Source organism: Centrocercus urophasianus, unplaced genomic scaffold, assembly GCF_019232065.1.
Source record: "Centrocercus urophasianus isolate 14NV4802_14NV808 unplaced genomic scaffold, USGS_Curo_1.0 seq_23, whole genome shotgun sequence".
Classification (NCBI taxonomy): domain Eukaryota; kingdom Metazoa; phylum Chordata; class Aves; order Galliformes; family Phasianidae; genus Centrocercus; species Centrocercus urophasianus.
Genome location: NW_024884789.1, coordinates 16,204,584 through 16,229,862, shown reverse-complemented (window position 1 = coordinate 16,229,862; position 25,279 = coordinate 16,204,584). Strand labels below are relative to the sequence as shown.

Here is a 25,279-nt window from a genome sequence, read left to right as displayed (position 1 = left end):
CTACAGTGGTGCTTGTGAAGAAATACCTGTTTTTGAAAATTCTTTCCATTTTCTTTAGGGAAGACACAGCAAGTCTGACGTTCTGCGTGGTTGTGAGGGTTGAGAGATCTTTTCACTGGAAAACCAGAAATTCTAGCTGAGATAAAGACCTTGCTGCAAGGGGTTTCAGACTTTTAGGAACAGCAGGCATATTTGTGCTAAAAGATTACATGAATGTCAAAATAAGTCACTTTCAATAGAATGTGCCTCATGTTTCTTGAGAATCCCTTCCTCAAAAGAGTCCACTCACAATCTAAGAAATCTCCATCCTGCATGTCTCAAAATATCTTTGTACCCCTCTTACTTTTAAGATAATGGGATTATATTTACTGGAGTATGAAAGAGACTGTAGTTTCCATGAGCACCACCTAGTGCAGAGCGTGGCTCGTGCAACATGCAGCCTCTTCCATCTGCATCACAGATGCATTCAATCTTCAGCAGTTTCCTATGGGCAACATCCATCAATAATGTTAAATGGAAAAAACATGGGAGGAGGACAGATATTTTGTCCTTCATTTGTAATCTCGAGGTACGAACCCCCAAAGTAGGAGTTATTGTAATTGCAGAGGTAGCACAACTAAATTCAGAGGGATGCTTTCATAAAAGCTGACACCCAACCAATACAGAGATTATTAACGATATTAAAGGGGCACAGCGTTAAAGGGAATTGCTGAACTTTGAACTCAGCTGTGCTGATGTAACCTCTCTTTTTCTGGGCAGAGAGGACAGAAAAAGAGGACACAAAGAAGTTGCAAGAATGCAAATTTAAGCTCCTAAGTCATTTAGTTTCTTTCAAATGTTTCAGCTTTTATTTTAGTATAATGCTGCCTCTCCTTGCAAAATAGACCAACATCTTTGCAGTTCATAAATCTAAACAACAAGCCTTAGCCACAGATCTCAGAACAAAAAGTTGAAATCTTCCCTTTTGCCATTAATTGTTGTGTCAGTGAACAAAGAGCATTCTCCTCATCTGAACTCAGTATCTGCCACCAGTGTCAGATAGCTACGGCTTTCCAACTCATGCAAAGTGATACTTTCTTAATATAAAAAAGGCATTATTCTATCACATAGACTGTGACCAGGCATATGAAGTTTATAAAATGAGAACTGGCATTTTATGAACACTTCAAAAATACCAAACTAAGTCTACATCAGAATATGTTCAATAATTCAGTGTAAACAGACTATGCCATAAAACAAAACACTTTTTTTTTCCAACTAGGTATTGTTTTTTAATATTGCATTCAAAAGGCACTCCAAGGATTAAGGGCCCCATTACGCCAGGTGCTATAGATCTAATTGCCTACTTTTCTTCACTCATAAATAATTGTGAATGATATTTTCTTGGCACAAATAAATCAATGCAAATATCTGGGCTACAAACCTAAGCAGAATTTCTAAAGAGAAATGTAGCCTACATGCCAGGAACATAACTCACCACAGCTGGAAACGAGCAAATAGAAGTATATTAATTCTGATTTTCCTTAATGAGCCATGACAGAAAGTCACTAAGCTGAACCTAACTTTCTTTAATGAGAGGAGTTCTGCCCATAGTACCACCGATTTTGAATGGACACCTCTCCTGTGTTTTTCTGGTTTCTGAAATTATGCGGTCTAAATTCATTGTGGCATGAGTAATGGTAACAAAAACAGGCTTGGACTGAGCAAAATACAGAGAGACTTCCTTCCGGAAGAAAGAAGTGCTCCAGAAGCAAGATAGCTAGGGAGGCTGGCTATGATCTAAAATAAGAGGAAATAGATAGTAAAGATCAGGGCAGCAGACCATGTTCAGGAGCTTGTTGTGCTTCAAAAGTCTGAACTCACTGTCTGTTAAGAAAAAAATAAGCGTGGCTGAGAAATCCAGCAACTCAGTGGCCAGATTACTGACGCTGAAGGTTTGACTGGAACCAATGATCTTTCAGCAGGAAAGGTTCTGGAGAAAAATATATCAAAGCACTTGACTCACCAAGGACTTCTGTGGACTGTGAGAGAGGTGTGGCAAAATATGGCACAGCACTATGGCAACTGATCTGTGAGATGACAAGTAACACTGGTGCCAGATGTACGAGCCGCATCTGCACATGAAAAACCAAGAGGAAAAAGCATTGATCAGTGGAAGGAACTAAGAACAGGACCAGATTCAGCATTTTGATTCAGCCACAGGAAATGGCAATCTCTTGGTGAGGGGCTCATGGCCGGATTGTGACGGCAGCAACAAATATTTTTACTACTGTTATTTGTGTGAGAGATTTGCTGATGATTTCAAGATATCATAGTTCCAGAAACAGCATTTGCCTTTGGGAAATAGACTAAGCACAGCTTAACAAGGAAACATTTACACTGAGCTATTATGGATGTAAAAAAACAAGATTAACCATGCTTTTTAAGGTAAACTGTGTATAAGCTCCTGACTTGCTGCTGTTGAAACAGACCTTCACTCTGCTGATTTATTTATTGCTTAAGAAAGACATTGCCTGCAGCTGTGATTAGACAGAATATACTTTCACGGTAATCTCTAATGCACTTCCCATGTTTTTAGTCTAATGACTGTGACAGACTGGTTTGCTGCTGGCTACAGATTTCAAATGTTGTTTTGTCTGACAGTTCCAAAGGGCTTAGTTGTACTAAACACACATGCAGCATGTAGCGTGACACTGACTTTATCCCACAGCTCTAATTGCTTGTGGTTGGTAGAAAGCCCATAAATATAGGCAATGTACTACTGGCATAAGCCATCATCTCACACAGTGAAAATGATTCAAATAGTCCTTTCAGCTAGCACACATTCAAATGGAGTCCCCAAGCTTGGAAAAGGCTAGGCAAAGAAAGAAGTGCAGTACGTAACCAGTTATCCTGTATCAAGGGAACAGCTCTGTACAGTCAGCTCTGAAGTGTCACTCCTTCCTGTGGACCCTGTGACATTAGTTATATCTGACAAGAAGAGTAGGTAGGCACCATGCTAAATATGACACAGTCTCAAAATATCAAGAAAAAAGAGATAGGAGCAGAAAGGAGAAGTGACACACTGAAAATACAAATAGACAACAGAATATGTATGTGGAACTCATTGAAGCAGGCATGTTTCCTGAAGCAGCAATCCAGAGTGCATACAGAACCTGGAACTTCATCCTCAGGACAGACCTTGGCTCTTACCAATAACCTCCATTAGTAAGCTGGGGGGGAAAGAAAAAAAAAGAATCCACACCATGCTCTCACCATTGTAAAGATGTACCAAAAGTGAAAGGTAAATAACAGTAGGTAAGGCAGCTGGAACTCATACAGCCCTAATAAAATGCATTGACACTCCTGAGCATTGTATCCAGAAGGCCATTTACTGCTGTTCATCAAATGCCCAATAGCAGCAGGCCAACACTGATTGCAGTACATTAAAATTGTTTGTTTACCAGCCTTGTGCACAAGTAGCAACAAAAGAGAGGTCGTTCACTTGTGATATCACTGCTCGTTTTGGAGCAGCTCTGCTCAATTGACTGTTCATTGTCTGTACGTAGCACGTGGTGTGGTAAGAGATGAGACTGTGAGGACAGCACTGTGTGCATGTGCAGAAAGATGATGGGAATGGTAGAACTTAATTTACAAGCTCTCAGGCACACAAGCCAACTATTGGAGTTGTAAGTTCTTGGCTTTTCTCCCAGGCTAAGTGGTTCACTCACAGGATAAAAGTTGATCTTGGAATTTTATCAGAAGAATATAAAGAAAATTCACTTCCCCTAATCTTAAACATAGAAAGAATGGTAGGAATTTATGCTTTAAAAATGAAATAAGCTGAATAATATGTTTACATGAGACCAATATATAATTTAAAGGAAGAGACAAATCATATCTGTCTGATTTTCTAACAAATTCCTGGAAGTGTGAAGACTTGCAGTAAATACATTCCTTTAACATACTTTTCAACTTCTTTATTCTGTGGGTTGTAGCATCCAGTATATTGACATTTTCTTCAAATTCTTTTTGGAACCAGCTCTGCTCTGCTGGCTGCAGTTTGGAGATGAAAGGGAAAACTTGTAGGTTTTAACCAGGACTGTACACTGCCCCTATGATCATCCATAAGCACGCAGTAACAGTGTCACAGCATTTAACTTAAACATTCCAATCTTATTTCCTTACTAAAGCTACAATGTAAAGAAGATAATTTTCAGAAGTAAGAAGTCACAGACCTGCAGGAAGAATCCATGCAGCACTTATTTCTGTATTCATCTTATTCCTTGAAATTGGTATGGTCTTTTGCCAGCTCCATCTCACCAGGAGGGAATATTTACAGCGATGGCATGACAGACAGCTCAGATGTTCAAGTGAGATGCCAGACTTGGAACTTTGTCATAGAGAAAAACAAGCAACCATCAGAAATGAAATTGTAAGAATCCTTGGGATATCCCCAGCTGGGCAGGAAAGCACACTGAGAGCAAGTCTGTGGGTCAGGAATAGAAAATAAAGGGGACTAATGCACCTGCCCAGTTCCAGAGGAACACCAGAGGTGTAGAGCACTGCAAGGGCAACATGGCAGAAATAGATTTCCACTGCAAATGCTAGTATGTTCTGCTGCTTTAGGAAATCTTTATTTGTTTTTAATCACTTCAGACAGTTCTAGAGATCTCCCATGAGAACAGATGCTGCTGTACTGATGGCTAAGGACTTACCCGTCAAAATGCACATTCCTTTCAATATACACTCTGTACACAGCACCTCCTCACCATTTTCCCCACAAGAAACAGAACTGTGCAGTCCTACACAACTAGAATAATCATACTTTATCTACAAGACTGATTCCACTGTTAAGCAAGCTTTAATAAAAGACAGAGTTTTACCTGGAGCATTATGAAAATTGTGCAATTTGACATATTAAAACTATGTGAAAGCTTTCTAAATTAGCTCGTGATGCAGTATTGTAGTTGTCACCGGCTATGAGTTATTTGATTATGCAAATTACCCACAGTTTATTACCCCAGTTATATTAAGGGAGGAGCTGAGGGATGTTACAGCAGTCAGGGTGTCCATGCGCTGGCATCTGCTTACTTGTAATGCATGTTAACACGTCAATGCATCTGTTCTTGTTATTCTTTCAGAAAGACACTGATTTTGAAGTCAAGCCAACATTTCATCTGGAGATTATTTATTATCCAGTAATAATTTGGGAAAGATTCTCCTACCCTTTCTCAGAATGGATTGTAGGCAAACTTTCAAGTCTGCCCACTGAAACCAACTAGAATACTCCAGCAGTAACACAGTGCTGTGTGTGACAAAAGAGAAGCCAACTTTGGCACTCGATTGTTGCTACTGTGATTATTGCAGAACCTGTTACACGAGTGACAGATGACAAAAGGGCCAGAGCTCTTAGCTATTAGCTTCCTATAGTGTGTTAGCTATAAAGGTCTTTGGAGTTAAGTATGAGTTAATTGTCTTCCCATGATGAAGATGTGAAACAGAAGAGTCTGGGCAAATGAGTCAGAAGAATGGTTATAAGCAAAAGCAAATCATCAAGGCAGAAAAATGAATATTGTAGTAGCTTAATTAGACTCCACAAGCTTTAGAGACAGGTGTATAATTATGATCCTGATGATGATTGCTCCCCTCTGTCACTGCAGGTCCCATAGAGCAAGGTGCAGCCATGTAATGGGTAGCAGAGAGCTCTGCTCCTGTGCATTTTTCCTCTCTGTCTTCCCCCCCATCTCTTCTCTCCAGCTGAACACACTCAAGTGTTGGTTCCCTGGGGCTCAGTGCTTGCACATTCTGTTCAGCTCGTCTCCTCTTATCTCAGACAAGTGACCTGCACCAGCTAGACCTCACCACAGAGAAGCAGGTAAAAGGAAGACAGCAGTAGCAGTCTCAGGAAGTTCAGATCTGCTTTACTAATCAAAGCAGTCAAACGAGGCTTACAGCAATTTGCTGGAAAGTCAGCCACCAAAACACTTGGAAGGACCTGAGACTGTTTTCCCAAGAGATTTAATTCCTCCAAGGGCAGAGCCTCTCTTCAGTGCCTCACACCTCCTGCTTGGAAACATCAGAACGCTGGGCAGCTGTCACATCAGATTTTGTCACTGTGCCCTAATGCAGGAAGACTGGAAAGTGACCCAATTCATGCTTAAAAAAAAAAAGGAAGCAACAATAAAAAGAATTTGTGCAGACACCAGTATGTAGATGGCAAAGCAGATTGTCTTCACCCAGCAAGTTGAGATCTTCTTAAAGGAGATCAGTTGTGAAATCCTTACAGACTCACTGTACAACAAATGGATTCTGTCCTGCTTTTGGAGGAAATCTAGCTCTCAAATTCAATATATTGCTTGCTAAACGCAATCAAAAAGCCTTCCACGTCAGTCTTAGGCAATATGTTCCACTGAAACCCGTAATTACAATCTGCTTCTCTTTAAATTAGCACCTTACCAGCAATGCCACAACATTTCCATTAACACCTGCAACAAGCCCAGGAACATCCCTTCTCCAGAACAGCAGCTGGTCTCGCTGTGATTTGCTCAGGGGAGACTTGTATGCACACACAGCATAACTGCCCAAGGCAGACGCTGTCACTTCCACAGTTAGGCTGAACATGACTACGTTCCAGCTTTCCAGGACTAAAGGTTTCAAAGCCAGTCTGCAGTTCACATGAAATGGCCTTTCCAGCTTTTGTGCACTACCCCCCATTTTATGCACGTTACTCCCTTCCCTGGAAGCCGAAACCTGGCACAGAAGGCAGCGTGCAGAAACAGCAGGTGATTGATGTTTGATTTTTTTGAAATATCTCAGCTGTATTTATGGTGGCTCTAGCACTTCAAATAATGATCTTTCAATCACTGCCAGTAACCAAAACGTGATCTAGGATTAGTAAATGAGAGCTAATGACTGCACTTGGCTAAATTTGTATCGCAAGGGCCTAAAAGATCACCTTCTTCATTCCTGACTGCAGAAGTTGGGGTCAGTTGGCAAACATTTTCCTGGCTGAGGTGTTGTTACAGAAATGCTGTACATCCCTCCATTAAGAAACACTGAGAGCTGTAGCTAGCTGGGTCACAAACCAAACACAGCTCAGCACAGCAGCACAGACTCGCAACTTTCAAATAAATGCAGAAGGTACAAACTCCTGAGAGGAGCAAAGCCCACCTGCCTAACACTTGCCAAACGTGCTGCAATGGCCACATCTAGGGATTCCTCACCCTTAGCACCTCTAAGCCTACTCCTGAGCTAGCAGGTTCAATGGGGCTAACAACATAAAGGGATACATCACGTGGGACCTACGCAGCGATCAATTCATATATAACATCTATGATTTCTCCATGCCATGCTTCTGCTTCTCTCACTAGCACATCACTAAACGCAGGCAGTCATCACACTGGAATTCTGGATTTTTTTTTCATTATATGAAGCACCTATGGGTGGTACAATGCCAGGTGTGAACAAAGCAGTCATGATGGGAGCTCACAACAGAGGAAAGCACAGAGCACACCATGAGGTATTTACAGATGGAGTGCATAGAGCACTTGAACTTGTGCTCAGGACCTGGTAAAATCTGTAAGCCAAGAAAACCTACTCTCACTGCACAGAAATAGTATGATGTAGCACCACTGCAAAATGGGCTTCCACAGCATACAGACAACAAAAAGATTTAGTGAATGTACATTATCTCATTGAAGCACCCGTCCAGCGGTAGCTGAATGTAATGTTTGATGGTGTGCCATGCTTAGTCCTCCTCCCATTGACTTCCACAGGAGCCAGGGCATGCAGAGCACTGGCATTTATCCTCCAGTGTAGCTCCTCTGAGTAAGATTAATACCATCAGTTTGACTCACAAGGGTCTGGGAGCCAGGCAAACAAACTGAGGAAGAATAAGGCATTCTCTCAAGGAGGTTGGGACACGAAAGAGGTTGCCCAGCAGAGTCATCAAAGCAAACAGCATGAATGGAACAGTGTTGATGAAGACAGAAGTGGCATTGAAGGCTGCAGTAACAAAGAGAGGCAGTGACATGAAGATAAGTGGTAAAGTAATTGGCTGGTTGAGCCAAGTGAGGGTCCGTGTGGCCTGCCTGCCAGTAAACCATGCCAATGGATACCAGGCATCGGAGATCCAAGTGTCCATTATGTAAATACATTCTAGACAGTGACACAAAAATATAGGAATGAACACTAAGTCCAACTTCTGGAAATATTCTGAACGTATCTAAGCTAATTACTTCAAACCTGCTTTCCATCAGCTGCCAATAGATGAAGGGGACTGATTTGAGTTTTCTTACTAATTATTCTCAACAGTCAGAGTTGCATTCTCCACATCTGACGCTGTAAAAGTTTTTTTTCATATTAAAAAGATTGTTAGAGTTACAGAGATGCTACAGTGCCAGGTTAGTTTTCAGCTCCTCTCTCCAATAAAAAGTAGGTTTCAAACCCATTCAAGCAGCTAACTGGACTGTTACCTTATAAAGAGAATCCATGAGGAGTATAAAATCAGTAACATTTTACAAGCAAATACCCTAAGATTGGAACCATCATGTCTTTATCTGTAATGAACTGTGAAAAACTTGGTCAGGCAGAGAACAAATTCATGGAATTGAGGATGTTCCACAGCAGGTGAGGAAAACTCCTCTTCTCCTCCCTGTCCCTCAGCTCAATCCCGATAAACGAACACCAGATGTTTCTTTTATCATACTTGATTTTTACATACTCATTCAACATTTCAGGCTCATGTGGATCTCAAAGAAACTCTCTCTGACCCACCTCTCCCCCCAACAAAAAACAACAGCAAAAAACAACAGAGAAGCTACAAGAGAGAACAAAATCAATAATAAAATATAGTAATTCTGATTAAGCACAGCGAATACTTGAAGGAAGAACTGAAGTTTCCCAACAAGGAGGAAGAGAAGACAAAGTGAGAGCAATGGCTGGAGTCAGTTATCATAAACACTATGACCTGGAGATTGAAAGGCCTGTAATTACATCTAAACATTCTGGCTGCTCTTCAGGCAATGGTGGGGATAAGGTTGCTTCTGAGGAGGAAGTCTAGTTTTTAGGATTTATTGGCTTAATTAGCTGTTTTACTTTCCTCTTTTCTTCCCAGAAGAAGCTGTTTAGTCACTCCAATCTCTCTGCTCACCTCATTCATTTTAAAGGAAAGTGCTTTCCAGGCCAAACTGTCCTCTTGCCATTACCCTACAAAGATAATTTGGGGTAGAACAGCAGAGTGCTGGTCAGAGAGATTTGTACCTGCAAGTGCTAAGCATTATTTTCATTCCTGTTTGGCTCAGTTCTGGCAGATTTGATTTTCTTTTCCTCTATTGGCTGTCTAAAGAACTCACTGCTTATTGAATGAGTGTATGGAAAGGCTTTCTTCCTTGCTAGAGAAGCAATTCAGTATTTAAGTGCAAGCCTAAAACAGTGTCAGCGTGTAGGTACACAACTGGACTCATTTCAAAACTGGAACTATAGATTGCAATTAAGATCTTACTGCCTGTGACTCTTGCTTTTCTCTCTAGTGTTGTAACAGTAACATGCTACAGTGCTGATGGGTGGATTATACATGCTCATACACAGCAATTAGACAGGTCAACACAGTGGGAAATGTGTTACAACAACAGTGTGATGACACAAGGACCAGCACAATAGAAAGGTGCTATAAAGGAAGGGAAGAAAATTGCTCACCTGTATCAGAAGATTCCAGGTTCACAGGGAAAAACTCCACCAAGGAGGGATCTCCAGGAAGAGATCCTTCCCCAGTGGCAGTCAGCCCTTCAATGGGGTCTAAGAGAGGTGCAGCCAGGCTCCACTCCTGCTCACACAGCTGCATTGCCTTCACCTGTGCTCCCAGGGCTGACCGGGTCCTTCCCACAGGTCTCCATCAGTGGGGCAGGCCAGGACTCAGCAGTTCCCATATAACTGTCTTTCAAGGAAAAAGTGTATGTTCTGTGTGTAACTGTCTTTGTGGAACTTGATGAAGGGGACAAGTACTTGAAATGCATGAGCAAACTGCAAATATAGTTCCAATTCACTCCCAGGAAAACAATCTCTCAGCAGCTTCCTAGGGCCACGTTGGGCAATGTAAGTAGAGGAATCTTGCCACAACTGTCCCTAACACAGTAATAGTCAGCTGATTAACGTGTCTCTGTAAATGCCAACCCTTTGCCACCACAAGGAGCGGAGATTATCTTGATGCTGCTGCCCCACAACGGGCAGACGGTGTAAACCCGCATGCTGACTCCGAGCTCTGCGTGAGGCAGCTCTTTGTTTCCGCAGTGCCTGCAGGCACTACAGTTTCTACACAGAACCCTATTGTGGAAAACCAAACCTGAAATCCATGGATCAGCCCCGAAAGGGACCTGTCATCCATTCCAACCCTATGATGGCAGTGGTGTTACAGTCATTTCCAAGGTGACCACGTTGTTCCATCCTCAAGTCATCTCTTATGCTTTCCCACTATCTGCCACATTTAACTTCAAATACCGCTATCACTTTTCTCATCCCCGCTACTCAATGGATTATTTACTATGGACGAGGCAGAGGAGCTGATGTGGCTGACAACAGTTGAGTGTTGTAGTGCTCATCTAAGTGCAGAGCAGAAACTCACAGTTAATTAACTGTATTACCTTTATGCTGTAGGGAGGTTTGGTTGACCTTGAGATCTTGATAAATTTGGCTTTTGAGAAAGGCTGGGCAAGTGTTGAATGGTGAATCCTGGTGTGAGTTATGAGCTGAGGACATATGTCAGAGCTGCTATGCGGTGAGCCAGCGGCCCGCGGCGAGGCGGGCTTGGGGCTGACGGAAACAGCCGGGATGGCACTGAAGGGCGCTACAGTTATGTCCACGCCGTCCAAAAAATGCTTTAGGACAGCTGCAAGGCCAGCGGGCGGTTTCTCGCGTAACGTTGGATGTCTCGGTGTGACCAGCTGAGGAACCTGCGAAGCGCACAGCACAACGCAACGGCTGAGCACAGACCCGCCCGCTCAGCCTCTCGGCTCCCACAGCTGCCCCGTGAGGGAGGCGCGCGCTCACCGTCAGGGCGCGAGGAGCCGCGCTCAGCGGCACCACACGGCGGCGCTCTATGGTCGAGGCGTGGAAGAAGGCCGCGGGATGGGGCGCTCTTGCCGCGCTCTCTGTGGTACGTGACCTCATCAGTGTGCGACGGCGGCGACAGCCGTGGCGACCGGAAGCTGTGTGTGTGTGGGCACGGCACGGTACTGTAACGGCGCGCCGTGACGGGGGTGAATGCGGCAGCGATCCGGGAGGGCCGCGCGGGGTGAGGCGGGCGGGGTGTGACAGGAGGCCCCCTCGGGCCTTTATCCGTGCGTGTCGCGCCTAATGGATGTTCTCCTTCCAGAGCGTTCCTGCTGAGGTCGCTTCCTCGCAGACATGACCACACAGGTAAATCGAAACATGGCGTTGCTCAAACTGATCGCTACTCGGATGGATTTTTAGGCTGTTTATGCGTAATACCAATTGTTTTTTCTTTCTAGTATGGTATTCTCTTCAAGCAAGAACAAGGTGAGAAGGCACTAACTTGTACTTCTTAATTCTGGCTTCCTCGGGTGACGTAGAACAGATTTGTCACTGAGATCATTAGGGGTGTCCATGTTATGTGTACATCAGAGCAGATTTTCAGCAGCAGACAAAATAGCTGTTGTGTTCAGAGCAATGAGAGCTGGGTGTTGCTGCTGCACAGCAGGCAGCTCTTCCTGACCAGCAACAGGGCAACTTGTTTTGCTGATTGGACTCTCATGCATTCTGAAGCTGTCTTGGGAAAGGTGCACAGGCACTGGCTGCAGTGGTGTGTTCCTGCAGCAGCAGGTGCAGTAGACTTAGGATCAGAGCCACCATGATTTCTGCCTGATAAAACTTCCTTCCGTAGAATTTTCTACTAGGATACAGATATTGGGACATGCAGTCTTAAAATGGTAAAACAACACACACAGGAAGAGTAATTTCCTGTTTTCATCTCCTTGCTGGCGGGGGAAGGATCTGTTTTGTTTTTAACAAAGTACTTCAAGATGCAATAGAGCTTCCAATCTGCTGGGAGTAACTGCTGTAAAAATTAACATGTTTAAAGTTGTTGGATGATTCTTGTGTCTTCATCAGATAGCTTGCAGGAGATGGACAGTATAACCTTAGCTCTTTTAGTACACCTAAGGGCTATTAAACAACTTACATGGTAATTAATGCTAATTAGGAGACAGCCCATGAAGTAGCAATATCACATAACTGAGAGAGAGAGACAGGGAACAAGATGACAAGGAGAGTAAGCAGTATGAGTAACAATGGCAGGGTTAGGGTATAAGGAAATAAAATAATCAAAAAACAAAACAGAAAAATGAGACGGGACCTCCTGGAGCTCCCAGTCAGAGCTAAAGTCTTGTTGTAAACTAGATAACAACAGAATTATTGCAATTGTATCATTGATTAAGATACAGATATCTATTTGAGAATGGTAATAAAGAAGGGGTCTGCATTGAGATGATGCTCCTCTTGCATTAGGCTTGTTTATTTGGAGCTTTCTGTGTGTAGAATATTGCTTCTGCATGTGCTTAGCAATTCTCCCTTTTGTAGGCACAGTCTGTATTTGTGTTTGCCTCAGGCATGTAACTGTGTCACATCAAGATGTTCATTGGCCTATCTGCTCTGCAGGAAGTAAAAACTGGTTGCTGTCTTACATCAAAAGAAAATACTTTAACTTCTAGTTTCAATACTTTCATTCTCTTTTAGCTCATGATGATGCCATCTGGTCAGTTGCCTGGGGAAAGAATAAAAAAGATGGTTCTGAAACTGTGATCTCTGGTTCTTTGGATGATCTCGTGAAGGTCTGGAAGTGGTAAGTGAAGTGCTTTGTATTGGATGCTATGAGCAGTTTTAACTCTGGGAAGTAGTTGGTATGGAGTTACAGCGGTCTTAAATTTGCAGAGGCTGCAAGGATGTTAGAAATTACATCAGGGAAGGGGTAGCATAGTATACAGCTCTTCTCTTGAGCAGACCTTATCTTTTTCTTTTATAGTGGTAGCATTCTGGGATGCTTTACATTTTTAAGAACACAAACTCTTTTGAAAACACACATCACATTTTCTATGTCTTTTATCACATAGTGGTAGGACTTGTTGCACTTTGAAGCCAAAGAATTAGAAATGCAACTTTTTGAGGTAATGCATGGGGAAGGAATGTGTCTACTGTGAAATGAATAATGGGAGCAAAATAAAAAAAGGAAATGTCATCTCCCTTTCTTATAAAAAGAATAAATCCTTAATCCTAATAAAGTAGCACTGATGTGTACTACGGCAAAGAATTTTTTCTCTCCCTAAGTCATAAGAAGACAGGTATGTGCTTCACTTTAATTACTTGAGTTGCTGTGTTGTGATATTATAAAAGTGTTTGTTGTTGTTTCATGTTACGGTGGCAGATGAAGTCTGTAATGTAAGTACTCATATATTGCTGTGGAATGGTGATTTCTGTGGGAATACTTAGAAATGCAAAATGAAGTACTTACTTTGCATAAGTATGGTAAATAATTTGTTGGTTCTTTCCTTTGAGTACCATAGACAATTTGTGCATTTCTGTCTTTGCTTTTCACTTAGATTGCCCCCCGGCTGACCGAAATGGAGAACTGTGGGTCGTCTTGTTTGATTGTTCTGTCTGAGGTTTGAGACTGATAAAGTACCCCTCAGCTATTCTTAACTTTTTTTTCCCCTGTGACAAAAGGAATGATGAAAAATTGGATCTACAATGGACGTTGGAGGGTCACCAGCTAGGTGTGGTGTCTGTGGATATCAGCCACACGGGTTCCATTGCAGCATCCAGCTCCCTAGACGCCCACATTCGCCTTTGGGATTTAGAAACTGGCAAACAGATCAAGTCAATAGATGCTGGCCCTGGTAAGATACCACTGTTATGCTGTGTTCTGTGTACTAACACCAGGTGGTAAATACTGGACAATGTATAACTAGAGTACATGAGATGACTGGAATTTTTTCCTAATCTTTCTTGCAAAATCTTAAATTCTTAATGATTTTTACCAACTCATCACAAAGTAGTATTGGACAGTTTCACATTTACACACTGTTAATGCTTACACTTGATACATTTTTTGGTAGATACTGTAACAATTGGACTCATCAATATGATGGGAAAAGCTGGTTTACCAGAGGGGTAATGACAAAAGGATTGGCACAATAGAAAGGTGCTATAAAGGAAGGGAAGAAAATTGCTCACCTCTATCAGAAGATTCCAGGTTCACAAGGGAAAGCTCCACCAAGGAGGATCTCCAGGAAGAGATCCTTCCCCAGTGGCAGTCAGCCCTTCAGTAGGGTCTAAGAGAGGTGCAGCCAGGCTCCACTCCTGCTCACACAGCTGCATTGCCTTCACCTGTGCTCCCAGGGCTGATGGGTCCTTCCCACAGGTCTCCACCAGTGGGGCAGGCCGGGACTCAGCAGTTCCCATAGATACATAAAGCAAAATGGAATCCACCTTGCTCTTACACATATATAAGGGTATGTAAAAAAAAAACACGCAATTCAGACTGGTTATAAAGTCTGAACTTGCTGTTGACATCTAGTTGTGCATTGCATTTGAGCTGTATATGTGGTGCTTATTTCTGCAGTACATCCAGGCCTAAAGGAGCAAGTCAGTTTACAGTAAAGCTGAAGCCTGTTGATCGATGTTGCATTCTCCAAGTTGAAACGCAGATTATTTTATTATTGTCTTATTTCAAATATGTCATTGATCCACCAGCAAATCTTTTATTTAAGAACAATTTTTGAGTGCTTCGGGTAATTAATAAATTATTAATAAATTAATAAGCAGGCCTGTAGAAGTGCCTGAATTACATTGTGCCAGGTAAACACGTCACCTAACTCTCAGAAGGTTTTTTAATTCACTCACAAGGCATGTTGATCCCTCTTACATTCTTTTATCTGCATCTTTCTCCTGTGTCGTCAGTGCTTTGCTAACTGCTAGCATTTCTTTCTTTTACTGGCTTAGTATCTTCTGTCATGAGGAGAAAAGAATTCAGACTTCACTCAGTCTTAATTCTAAACCTGTCGTTACAGGAGGAGCTTCTAAAACCAAGATCTTGGAAGAAAATAGCATTTTTTACTAAACTGAAATAAACGTTTTGTGCTGCACTGCGTTAATTATGTAGAAGGAAGTTAACATTAATGAGCTGGTCCACTGTTACTCAGTGGAGTTTGGAGTATTAATAGTACAAACGTACACATCCAGAACTGACATCATTGGATAAGGACCAGCAGAAGTACTCAGATAACTGAATGTTTTGCTGTTGTTTTTTTTTTTAATACAGTTGATGCTTGGTCCCTGGCTTTTTCACCTGATTCCCAGTTCCTTGCAACAGGAAGTCATGTGGGAAAAGTAAATATTTTTGGTGTTGAAACTGGAAAAAAAGAATATTCTCTGGACACTAGAGGAAAGTTCATCCTTAGCATTGCATATGTAAGAAACACAGTTAATTTCTTACGTGAAATATGTTGTAATATGTTGTCAATCAGATTTTGTTCTTCCTTCAGCTAATTTCTATGTAATGTTGTCAGCCATACTTTGTGACAAGGTGCCAAGAGCACTGGGGAGGTACATAGCAGGAATTCTTACAGCTGTTAAATGCACCCTTCTTGTCTTGTCTTACAGAGCCCAGATGGAAAATACTTAGCCAGTGGAGCAATAGATGGCATTATCAATATTTTTGATATTGCAACTGGAAAACTTTTGCACACGCTAGAAGGTAATGAGTTGTGTATTTGCATTATCTAAGTTATTGTTTCACTCAAGAAAATTGAGGGATTTAACAAGACATTATCAGATAGAACAGCCATGGCATAAATGATGTTTCTTTTCCGTTAGATCTTATTTATGTAATGTATTCTAACACGTAATATAAACTCAGGCTTGTAGTATAAATGCCTACCTTAAAATGTAAATATCAGTAATGCTTAACTCAGTTTTTAGACTGCAGTTGCTTCTTGTGTTGTGCAGTTATGTACTGCACAAATGAGGCAAATTGTGCTACTGTGCATGTGGTTTTTTTCTTCTCTTTAAGGTGTCAGAGAAAACAACTGAACATGTTGTAAAAGATGCACATTTTTAAGATAAATGTGCTTTTAATGTTCATGCAGTTGTGTCCAGTGTATAATAGAGCCCAGCAACTTCAAACATGACGAACTCATGTTTGAAGGTATGATGCTCGTCCTATTAGAAAGCAGTGTGAGATCAGAAAATTGTATGTTTTCCTACATTGCTTCTAATTAAGATCCACAGCTGTGAGAACAGGAGGGTGCTTTTGTGTTGGTGTAGACATGCCTCAGCATTCAAAGCTCTGAACTACTGCCAGTTTCCACTGTATGTTATATGAAGAAGCAAAAGCAGAGAGGTTGCTTTCTTTTAAAAGTGCTGTTCTGGCCTAAGTCGTTACTGTTGCTGTCATTAGTAGCTGAAGAGCTACATTGTAAGCCATGAATGCTTCAATTTCAGGTCATGCGATGCCTATTCGTTCACTGACATTTTCTCCAGACTCTCAGTTACTTGTAACGGCTTCAGATGACGGCTACATCAAAATCTACGATGTGTGAGTTGGCATTTTGCAACACATGATAACAGTAAAGTAACTACTTTAGAAGGCCAATGCTGTAATAAATATACCGAACTCTCCACTCTTGGTAATCCTGTCCAGCTCTTGGAGATCACTTTATCTAATAAATAACCTTAGCTTAAGTACTAAAATACAAATCCTCCAGTTTTTACAAAGCACTTAGGTGAATGGCAGCCTTAGCTTGCAAACAAATGACTTTTTTCATATTTGGCCCTGCAAGGAACAGGTTGCTTTGTGTATCTGTCCTGTGTATTATCTTAAACATCTGTACCCAAGAAATGATATTGTATATGACCTTTTTCTCTTGCACTATGCCAACCACCTCAGTGGTCTTTGCTCCCCTACACTTGCATTACTGTGCCTCCTTCATAGAAGTTTTTCAGGTCCAACTGTTTCTTCCACCTATGCATCTTTTTAGTGGCCTCTTTTTAACTCTTGAAATGGAAAAAAAAAAAAATTATTTCAACACCATTCTACTTGGATGAAAAAATGTCCAGAAGTCACCCTCTGTAATCTTTCTGTTGAACTGTTAGGAGTACAGTAACACCACAGTATGAGCTGACTGCTTTTTCCCTGGAGGGAAAGAAGGCAAATATTGATGTTATAATTCTGTTTTCTAAATTTGTTCTTTCTACAGACAGCATGCCAACTTGGCTGGCACACTGAGCGGTCATGGATCCTGGGTATTAAATGTAGCATTTTGTCCTGATGATACCCACTTTGTTTCCAGGTACTAACGAATTTAAAATCCTTTATGCTTATTTAAAAAAAAAAAGAATTATAAAGAGAGATGGATCATGAAGTAGCTGTGTTTGAACATTCCAATAACAGGCTGAGGAGACAATCTGCAACATAGTAGCAATTGAACACGGTAAGCCATCCCAGTGCAGCATAGTTCCCTCAAAGTGAAAAACATCTGAACCTCTAAATGAGCAATTTGATTCTAGAGATCTGAAAAGCTGTATTAAAAAAAAAAAAAGTACAATCCAATGCAGTATTGCATGTTGATGTAGTAGAGTAACAACTCTTCAGACAGCTCAGACAAGGTGACCCAGGTTTACATAACATGCATTTCTTTATCTTTGTATCAAGGATCTTGGAAGAATTTTCTGGCTAAAATGGGAACCCTCAATTTTATCTTGCATATACAGGACCAGAGAATGTATTTTATAGGTCACTGGAACCTGCTGGAAGACACATGTCTTTGTTACTGAACTGCAGTTAATCTATTAATTTAGGTGTTGATCAATATTACCTTTTCAGTTCATCTGATAAAAGTGTGAAAGTTTGGGATGCTGGAACAAGAACCTGCGTTCATACTTTCTTTGACCACCAAGACCAGGTATGTTAGCAACTGAAAACTGTTCTGTCTACTCTTGCTTTAAGTCTCCATCTTAACAGGAGAACTTAAGGTGTGCAGTTATCTGCACTCGTGTTTAAAATTAGAACTATAGCTTTGGGATTTGTCTTCATCTTGCTATAATGAAATCCTCAAATTGTTAGTAATTTTTAGATACTTAATATCAAACTAATATTTCAAGGATATAGATAGATGTCTTCCACAACTCTTTTTCAGAGGATCAGATGAGGACAATCCCAGATGTCTGAAGGAATTCTTATCAAGCCCTATTGTTTTATCTTTGTCTGTGGTCTTACAACTTCAGACAGCACACAGATGTGTAAGGGGGAATTATTATAAAAGCTTGATAAGCATCCTTGATACTTGAGACTTCATCCTTAAGTGCCTGTACTGTTATTGTAGACTCCTCAAGAGAGCAATCTAAGAGCACATAAATCAAGCCTAGCACTTTCAAACAGGGGCAGGTACACACTGGTAGTTTGTAGAGGATGCATCATCTGTGGTCAGGAGGAAAGTAAAGCCTTTTCAGACAACTAGAGGGCACACTGCTATTAAAAGCAAGAGGTATAACTGAACCAGCTCCAGTGTGGCCTTCCTAAACGATCCCCTTTTGCTTCTTCTAGTCCGTATAACTTGCTGCAAAGACAAATACATTTTTGCCTTACCGTCTTCCCTGATAATCTTCCTTATGTCCTGTTTGCAGGTTTGGGGTGTGAAATATAATGGAAGTGGGTCCAAAATTGTGTCTGTTGGAGACGACCAAGAAATCCATATTTATGACTGTCCTGTTTAAGTGTCTTAAGTGCTTTGGCATTTCTTAGAAATACTGCAGTCCTTGTATTATTACCTTTTTAATATTAAAAAAGCATTTTAGTAATGCTCAAGAAATGAAATATCATTTGTAAATTCAATACTGTTTAGCATGGGAGAAAGCTTTACTTTTTTAAAAATAAAAGCTACCACTGCAATTAATTTGTGATTTTTGGAGAAACATTTTTAGAAGGATACAGTCATGTAGAATAACTGCTCAGTTAATCTACCACTGGTATTTGTTCCCTGCCTTCACAGAAATAGATGACAGCTAGAAATTGTTGTTCAAGCTGGTCAAACTTATTTTAGGAGAAGGGAAAGTGACAGACATTAGGATATGCTTTACTCATCTTCACATTGCTCCTGAAAGCGAGAGAGGGTCATTTAAGTTGAACAGCTGTTCCAATAATTGTATGGTGACAGGTGCCTGATCATGGTTTAATCTCAGTAAGGGGCAGTACACCTCTTTTCAACTCTGACTTCAGTGATTCTGCTGCAGGAAAAACAGCTCAGAGGGATAAGTCATCATTTTACTATGCTATTTCATGGTATTAGAAATGGGAGGAGCATAGCCAAGGCAGGGAGTTTTGTAATAACATTCATCTTAATCAAAGCTAAAGTACCTACTGCCCAAAGGAAACAACACCTTCTAGAAAAGGCTGAGGTATGATCTCTCAAAAACCTAAGTTCTGGTTTTATTTGGAAGCATGATGGTGTATGTCATTCTGAAGCACATACAGGCCACTATACAGATTAAGGTTGGAGATCTGCAAGTTGTTACACTTACATAAAGCTGAGCATTGAAAGAATACTAGCCTATTGTAGAGTAGAGGGAAAAGATTATTATGGAGAAAGAACACTTGATATACAAGAGGAATACAGCTAACAGGGTTGCAACATGCAAAGGTAACCATACAAAGGAGAGCAGGGACTTGAATTTATTTAGAGATTCTAGATTGGTTGAAGAAGTACAAGAAAAAAAACCAAAAGGTGAAGTTCTATTTATTAGAAGTAACTTCTGCTATGTTTTATTCTATGAAATTAATTTTTCAGTATGAAAATATTTACATAAGACACTACTCAACTTCTACCAGTATTGTGAGAGTCTTATATAAATAGCATCAGTGAAATAAATTGAGAACCTTCAAAGCACAAGGAAACATACCAACTCAGTTGGTTCTCAGCTGTGTGACATTTGCTTTATATATAAAGACAAGAACACAATATAAATTAGTTACAAAAAAAAAAAAAAGTGATACTGACAGCGCAGCAACTCAATTTGCTGAACACAAAGACCACAAGCAGTGGCTATTACAGCCATGCAGTTTTCATTGTGAAAATTTACATTTTAGGCAATATCAACTCCACCTCAATTTAAGATGTCTGACACTGTACACCTGTTCTTGGGCCATCCTCATCTTCTTCATATACTTCTCCTCCACTGTTACGGTAGGTTTGCTCGCTTGGGTCAAAATCTTCAAGATCTACTTGATCCATCTCATCTGTAATCATGACATCTTCTCTTGGAGGAAGTAGAGCCTCCAGCATATTCAGTTTCTCCCTTGGAAGCCAGTGCTGCTCTGGAAACTGGACCTAGGATTTATTTAAAAAGAAGTTATTTCTGATGGTAATAATTCATTTGCTGCAGTAAATAAGCAGTTGCTTACCAGAAACTGTATAATTAAGCTGCCTCTGTCCATTGGAGATTTGTAGATAGGCATCCCTTCATTGTAGATACACTTCAGGTCACCGTGTTTTATCACTTCACCTACACAAAAGTTGGGAGTTGTTTAATGTGACAAATTCAACTATCAAAAGCAACGTTTAGTTTTCTAGAGACTAGGGAAAATTGTGGATTGAAGAGTACTAAAACCAACACTGAAATAAGCTCCTTAAGAGGATTTCATCTACTGTAAAAAATAAAGTCAACTAATTCAGTCTGGTGGCTGTGCTAAGAGAAGCAGATGATCTAATACAGTTTATAAACTTAAATCCCATAATTGAAGTAGAGATTTCGTAAGAAGCATCTGACATCTTTAGCTGTAATTCCACATGCAATATTTAGTTGTCACTCTTCAATCCTGAATTAAATTACTTCAAGCATAATTACAGTTTGTTGTAGCAGCTGATTAAGAACAGACAGCATAATCAAACGAGCATTTTGTATGTCATCAGAATTCTGAAGACCTACCTGGTCTAGATGATATGACAAGGACTCTGTTATCAAGAGTTTCAATAGTCTTTTTGAAACCACATAAAGCCTCTGAGAGTTGAATTCTCATTTTTGTAACTAAGTCATGGCCTCGTCTCTGAAAAACACCATGATCCTTTTGATCAAGCACAATTATGACATCACCAGGCTCCAGATCAGGCTCCTGATCACCTTCTCCATGGAACACTATCTTTTGACCATCTTTCATACCTACAGGAAAAGAAAGCACTTTATTCTCTGCAGACCTATCGGGCTGGGAATAGAGAATACAAAACAAATACTCAGTTCTCACCTTTGTCAACATGAACTTCTATGATCTTTTTCTCTCTTACAACCTTACATCCATTGCAGTTGTCACACCTGTCCTTTGGATTTATTCTTTCACCTTGGCCTTTGCATTCTGGACACACAGTTTGGATTTGTTGTACCATGCCAGGCCCTATCTGCTGAACAAGAACTTGCATTCCTCTTCCTTTACACACAGGGCACTTCTCTATTGCACCTCTCTTTCCACCATAACCTACGGCAAGAAGTAGTTAAAGATATTTCAAAGACCAGAATTAGTCTAAAGTAGTCAAGCTAAAACTCACTGACTTCAGGAGAACCTTTAGAGTAACTCAGAGTCCTTCTGTAACATATTTCCAGTGTAATTATATATAGTTTCTATAACAAACACACCTCACAAATTAAACATTTCTACATAAAGTAGTCAAGGTACCTATGCACTAATCTTTCCCCTCTATCCCCCAATACATTTTTGTTTTCTATTATCAACATACAGCATTCCAGAGCTGAATATTCCATAAACACCCTGGAAAGAACTCTCTTACAAAATATTTAATTAAGTACTACAACACAAGACCGCATTAAGTTTAACCTCAAGACCAGACGTCATGATACTTAAGAGCTGTAAAATGAGTTGCATAATTGAAGCTAGCCTTCTACCCACAATGATTCAAGGAAAAAAACCCAGCTAGCTATTAAAGCTTCTAATTAAGGTATTTAAAAACTCCCTGAAAGTTATAATCAAGTCCACCATTAGATCAATAGCTTAACACCACTGTGTTTAGGAAGACAGCCTTGCTCTTGACTAAGCACTGGCATAAAGCAGTGCAAAGAAGCAAGTACACTGATAAACATTCAAGAAAAAGAGAAGATCCACTTTGTTGTTAATCTTCCACTACATTCTTTGAAAGAATCATGAAATAAAAGGTGTTTGAAACCACTACTTATTTTACCTTCGCATTTCCCACAAATAACATTTTTTTGCAGTGCCAGTTTCCTTGTAGCACCATTATATAAGTCTTCAAGAGATACACCTAGCTGGTGCACAACATTCTTGCCTTAGAGAAAGAGAAAAAAAAAACAGATTAATTCTGGTTCAGCAACTCAGAAGACTAATGCTTATTTAAAGACTCTACACTTGTTCGTACATGCAGTCTCACTAAAGAAACAGAGTTAATTCCAGACTTGGAACAGAGCTCAGCCCCTTAAAAGCAGGTGCTATCAGCTTCCACTGAGCAGCACCCACTTAAGTCAGAACATAAAGTTTAGCTGTAGTTAAGCAAAGCATCATTAACACCACTCTATCCCTACTCTTGCCCCGATTTCATAAGCTTAACTGAAAGGAAAAAGATGCAAGGACACTACCAGCTTCAGATCTACTCAATTTAGAAATGCCTATTAGGCCTACCTACGTATTTCCATGCCACTTCATAGCATAGTTTCAAAATCTTTATAGCAAGTTACTACTCGCTCTTCCAGCAGACACTGGAAATGAAAAGAAGCGATTGTGCTTTGGCAGCATTATATGCTCAGCATCACAATTTCTCTCAAATCTTTTCCATTTAGATTTAGAACAACTTCAGCTTAAGTTGATGGTGTCCTTTGAAGCAAGTTGCCCAAAGCACATGAGCAAGTGAGGCACAGATTTGGAAAGAAGATAACTTAAAACCCATCTGCTAGCTGTCTCAACCACCATTTCCCCACCCCTCGACATTACCCTCACCCATTTTAACAAAAAAAAAAAAAAGCACAACTCATCAGAAAGATTGCTAATAGCTACATCATGTTATCTACTTAATTTCGCTACTAGAGTAACTAATATTATAGTTTACTTCATCTATTGTTTTAGCTAGTAAAACCCATACTATGTGCACTTAGCAGAACAGCAGTACTACAGCACGGGTGTTTTATGCTTAAGTGCATGGTTAGAGTTTCTAGAACTTGTTTAGAACTGTGTACCTCTTCTCTCTCTATTCATTCGGCCTCCACCACCAAAGAACATGTCAAAGATGTCCATGGGTGAAGAGAAGCTGCCGCCACTCAGGCCTCCTTCTTTAATAGCCTGCTCCCCACCCTGGTCATAGAGGTCCCTTTTCTTTGGGTCCGACAGAACTTCATATGCCTGGGATATGAGTTTAAACTAAAAAGAAAAAAGAAGCTCTGAACAACTATGACCAAGAGGAAAAATAAGCCTCTCATATACAACTGAATCTTCAGACTAAGCTGCTGTCACACTTACAATATTTATTCTTTTCCAAGAGGAAACTCCCTAAACAAGTCAGTCACAGACCCTACTAATACACTTTATTCTATGAAGAACAGCTCCTGTCTCCCTCCCACCCACCAAACGTTACAAGTGAACTTAATTCAGAGTCACATCCAGCTTACAAGCATATGCTAACTGCCCCTTTGGTGATCATTGGTTGCCATCATTATATACTCCTAACACATTTGTTACAAAAGGGGCACCACATTATCCCTGTCCCGAGTGGCTCCCCGATGGTCAGTGGCCAGTGCTAGTCATTCTAGAGCTAAATGGAGATCCTTCATAGGCACTGCACTCCTACAGCCAACTAGAATTAAGCAGGTACTTTTAACTTTGATTGACAAGACACTGGTGTTCTACTCATTACACATGGAAAGACTTAAAATAAAAACCAAAACATCATCCTCATAAAAAAGGGATTATTTTTGAGTAATTCCAAGGTTCCTATCACTAAAATAGTAGACAAATTAAGTCCAACTACTTTTGAACACAATTTGCTATTACTGAAATGACGAGCTCCAGAGTCAGCATCATTTACTTATGGACAGGTCAACTGGCGGGCCAAAATTAAAAGCAGATGTTAGCTGAGCCCACATTACTACTTCACTAGTTTTAGTACTCTGAGTTAGTGTACTAGATGCACAGAAACTGAAGCTTCCTTTCCAGCAGCGAGGTATCATCAAACCAATTCACAGACAGATGAAGCAGTCACCCAAGTTTGATTGGCTTTCCACAGTCTTCCAGCTGCGATGCTCGTTCCCACACAAGAAATTAAGTTCAGCGGGTCTCTATCAGTGCCTGGGGCAGCTCTGCCGGAGGGTGCTCGCGGTGTAAGCCACAGGACGGCGACCCCATCCGCCAGGATGTGCTGATCTCACGGCAAGCTGCCCGGCAGCATGGCACCGCGAGGGCACCAGGGGCTCTCCTGGCTCTGCCGGCTTTAAAGCATCGCTCCTAGAACGGGACTCAGGCCGACGAGCGCAAGCAGAAGAGTAAGACCCGCGATCAACGATTCACCCTCTGCAGCAGGACGGCTCCCAGCGCAGCCCTGCGCTCAGCACTGCCACGGCCGCGTTCTAACAAAGGCCGCCCCGGGAGCCGCCCAGCCGAGCGCGGAGCCCAGGCGGGCCGCCCTGCCAACACGGAGACCGCCGCCACCCCCCGCGGCCCGGCCCGCTGCCTACCCGCTCGCCCTCGCTGGGGTTCTTGTCGGGGTGGTACTTCAGCGCCAGCTTGCGGTAGGCGCGCTTGATCTCCTCGGAGGAGGCGGTGGGCTTCACCTGCAGGATATCGTAGTACTCCGTCTCCTTCACCATGGTGCTCCGCGGGGACGCGCCACGCTTGCAAAGCCTGGAACACCTACGGCGCGTCTAAAGGCCGCAGCCGCTCACCGCCGCCCGCACCTCAACACCGCACAGCACTCAGCAACCTCAATGATGGCCGGCGCTCCGCCTCTTCCGCGGCTTTTATAGCGGCGCCGGCCGAATCTTCTGGAATGACGCCGCGCTACGTCACGGCGCTGGAACGGTCTGGAACCCGTGCGCGTGACGTCACTGCGGGGAGCGGAGCGCCGGGCGGCGCCTCAGGGGGCGGGAAGGTGGCATGGGGCGGGAAGGTGGCATGGGGCGGGCCGGGCCGAGCCGAGCTGCGTGTGGGCGGGACCTTGGGGGGCGGGGCTGAAAAACTCAAGGTGATTAATTTAAGTTGTTGTGAGGTGGTGCTTCGGTTCCGTGAGGG

The 25,279-nt window shown here is 41.7% G+C and overlaps 2 protein-coding genes across 5 annotated transcripts; one reads left to right on the top strand and one right to left on the bottom strand.

Annotated features, from left to right (window-relative positions):
- The first annotated feature begins 11,154 nt into the window (after nt 1-11,154).
- On the top strand, nt 11,155-18,941 carry WDR61 (WD repeat domain 61). 3 transcript variants are annotated; one of them, XM_042824295.1, is made up of 11 exons: nt 11,155-11,207; nt 11,351-11,394; nt 11,487-11,514; nt 12,730-12,835; nt 13,714-13,886; nt 15,311-15,459; nt 15,652-15,745; nt 16,492-16,585; nt 17,247-17,339; nt 17,873-17,951; nt 18,673-18,941. In XM_042824295.1, the coding sequence occupies exons 2-11, from the start codon at nt 11,383-11,385 to the stop codon at nt 18,760-18,762; spliced, it is 918 nt and encodes a 305-aa protein (XP_042680229.1). In that variant the 5' UTR covers nt 11,155-11,207; nt 11,351-11,382; the 3' UTR covers nt 18,763-18,941. The 3 variants fall into 3 exon arrangements, with proteins under 3 accessions (XP_042680229.1, XP_042680230.1, XP_042680231.1); XM_042824296.1 differs by having other exon boundaries at nt 11,188-11,269; XM_042824297.1 differs by lacking the exon at nt 11,155-11,207 and adding an exon at nt 11,216-11,234.
- A 762-nt stretch (nt 18,942-19,703) lies between these two features.
- On the bottom strand, nt 19,704-24,980 carry DNAJA4 (DnaJ heat shock protein family (Hsp40) member A4). Of its 2 annotated transcripts, XM_042824293.1 has the most exons (7): nt 24,727-24,980; nt 23,236-23,416; nt 22,230-22,334; nt 21,284-21,511; nt 20,971-21,201; nt 20,447-20,547; nt 19,704-20,372 (listed from the first exon to the last, which is right to left on the bottom strand). In XM_042824293.1, exons 1-7 carry the CDS (start codon nt 24,856-24,858, stop codon nt 20,154-20,156), a joined length of 1,197 nt encoding a protein of 398 aa, XP_042680227.1. In that variant the 5' UTR covers nt 24,859-24,980; the 3' UTR covers nt 19,704-20,153. The 2 variants fall into 2 exon arrangements, with proteins under 2 accessions (XP_042680227.1, XP_042680228.1); XM_042824294.1 differs by lacking the exon at nt 23,236-23,416 and having other exon boundaries at nt 19,766-20,372; nt 24,727-24,808.
- Nucleotides 24,981-25,279: the final 299 nt, after the last annotated feature.

Excerpts from the sequence above, each read along its gene's own strand:
- WDR61 (XM_042824295.1), top strand. Across the intron at positions 11,515-12,729 it reads TCTCTTCAAGCAAGAACAAG|CTCATGATGATGCCATCTGG; the intron begins GTGAGAAGGCAC and ends ATTCTCTTTTAG. Across the intron at positions 17,952-18,672 it reads TCTTTGACCACCAAGACCAG|GTTTGGGGTGTGAAATATAA; the intron begins GTATGTTAGCAA and ends TCCTGTTTGCAG.
- DNAJA4 (XM_042824293.1), bottom strand. The coding sequence starts at position 24,858 with ATGGTGAAGGAGACGGAGTACTACGATATCCTGCAGGTGAAGCCCACC. Across the intron at positions 23,417-24,726 it reads ACCCCAGCGAGGGCGAGCGG|TTTAAACTCATATCCCAGGC; the intron begins GTAGGCAGCGGG and ends TTTTCTTTTTAG. Across the intron at positions 21,512-22,229 it reads TATTTGTGGGAAATGCGAAG|GTTATGGTGGAAAGAGAGGT; the intron begins GTAAAATAAGTA and ends TTCTTGCCGTAG.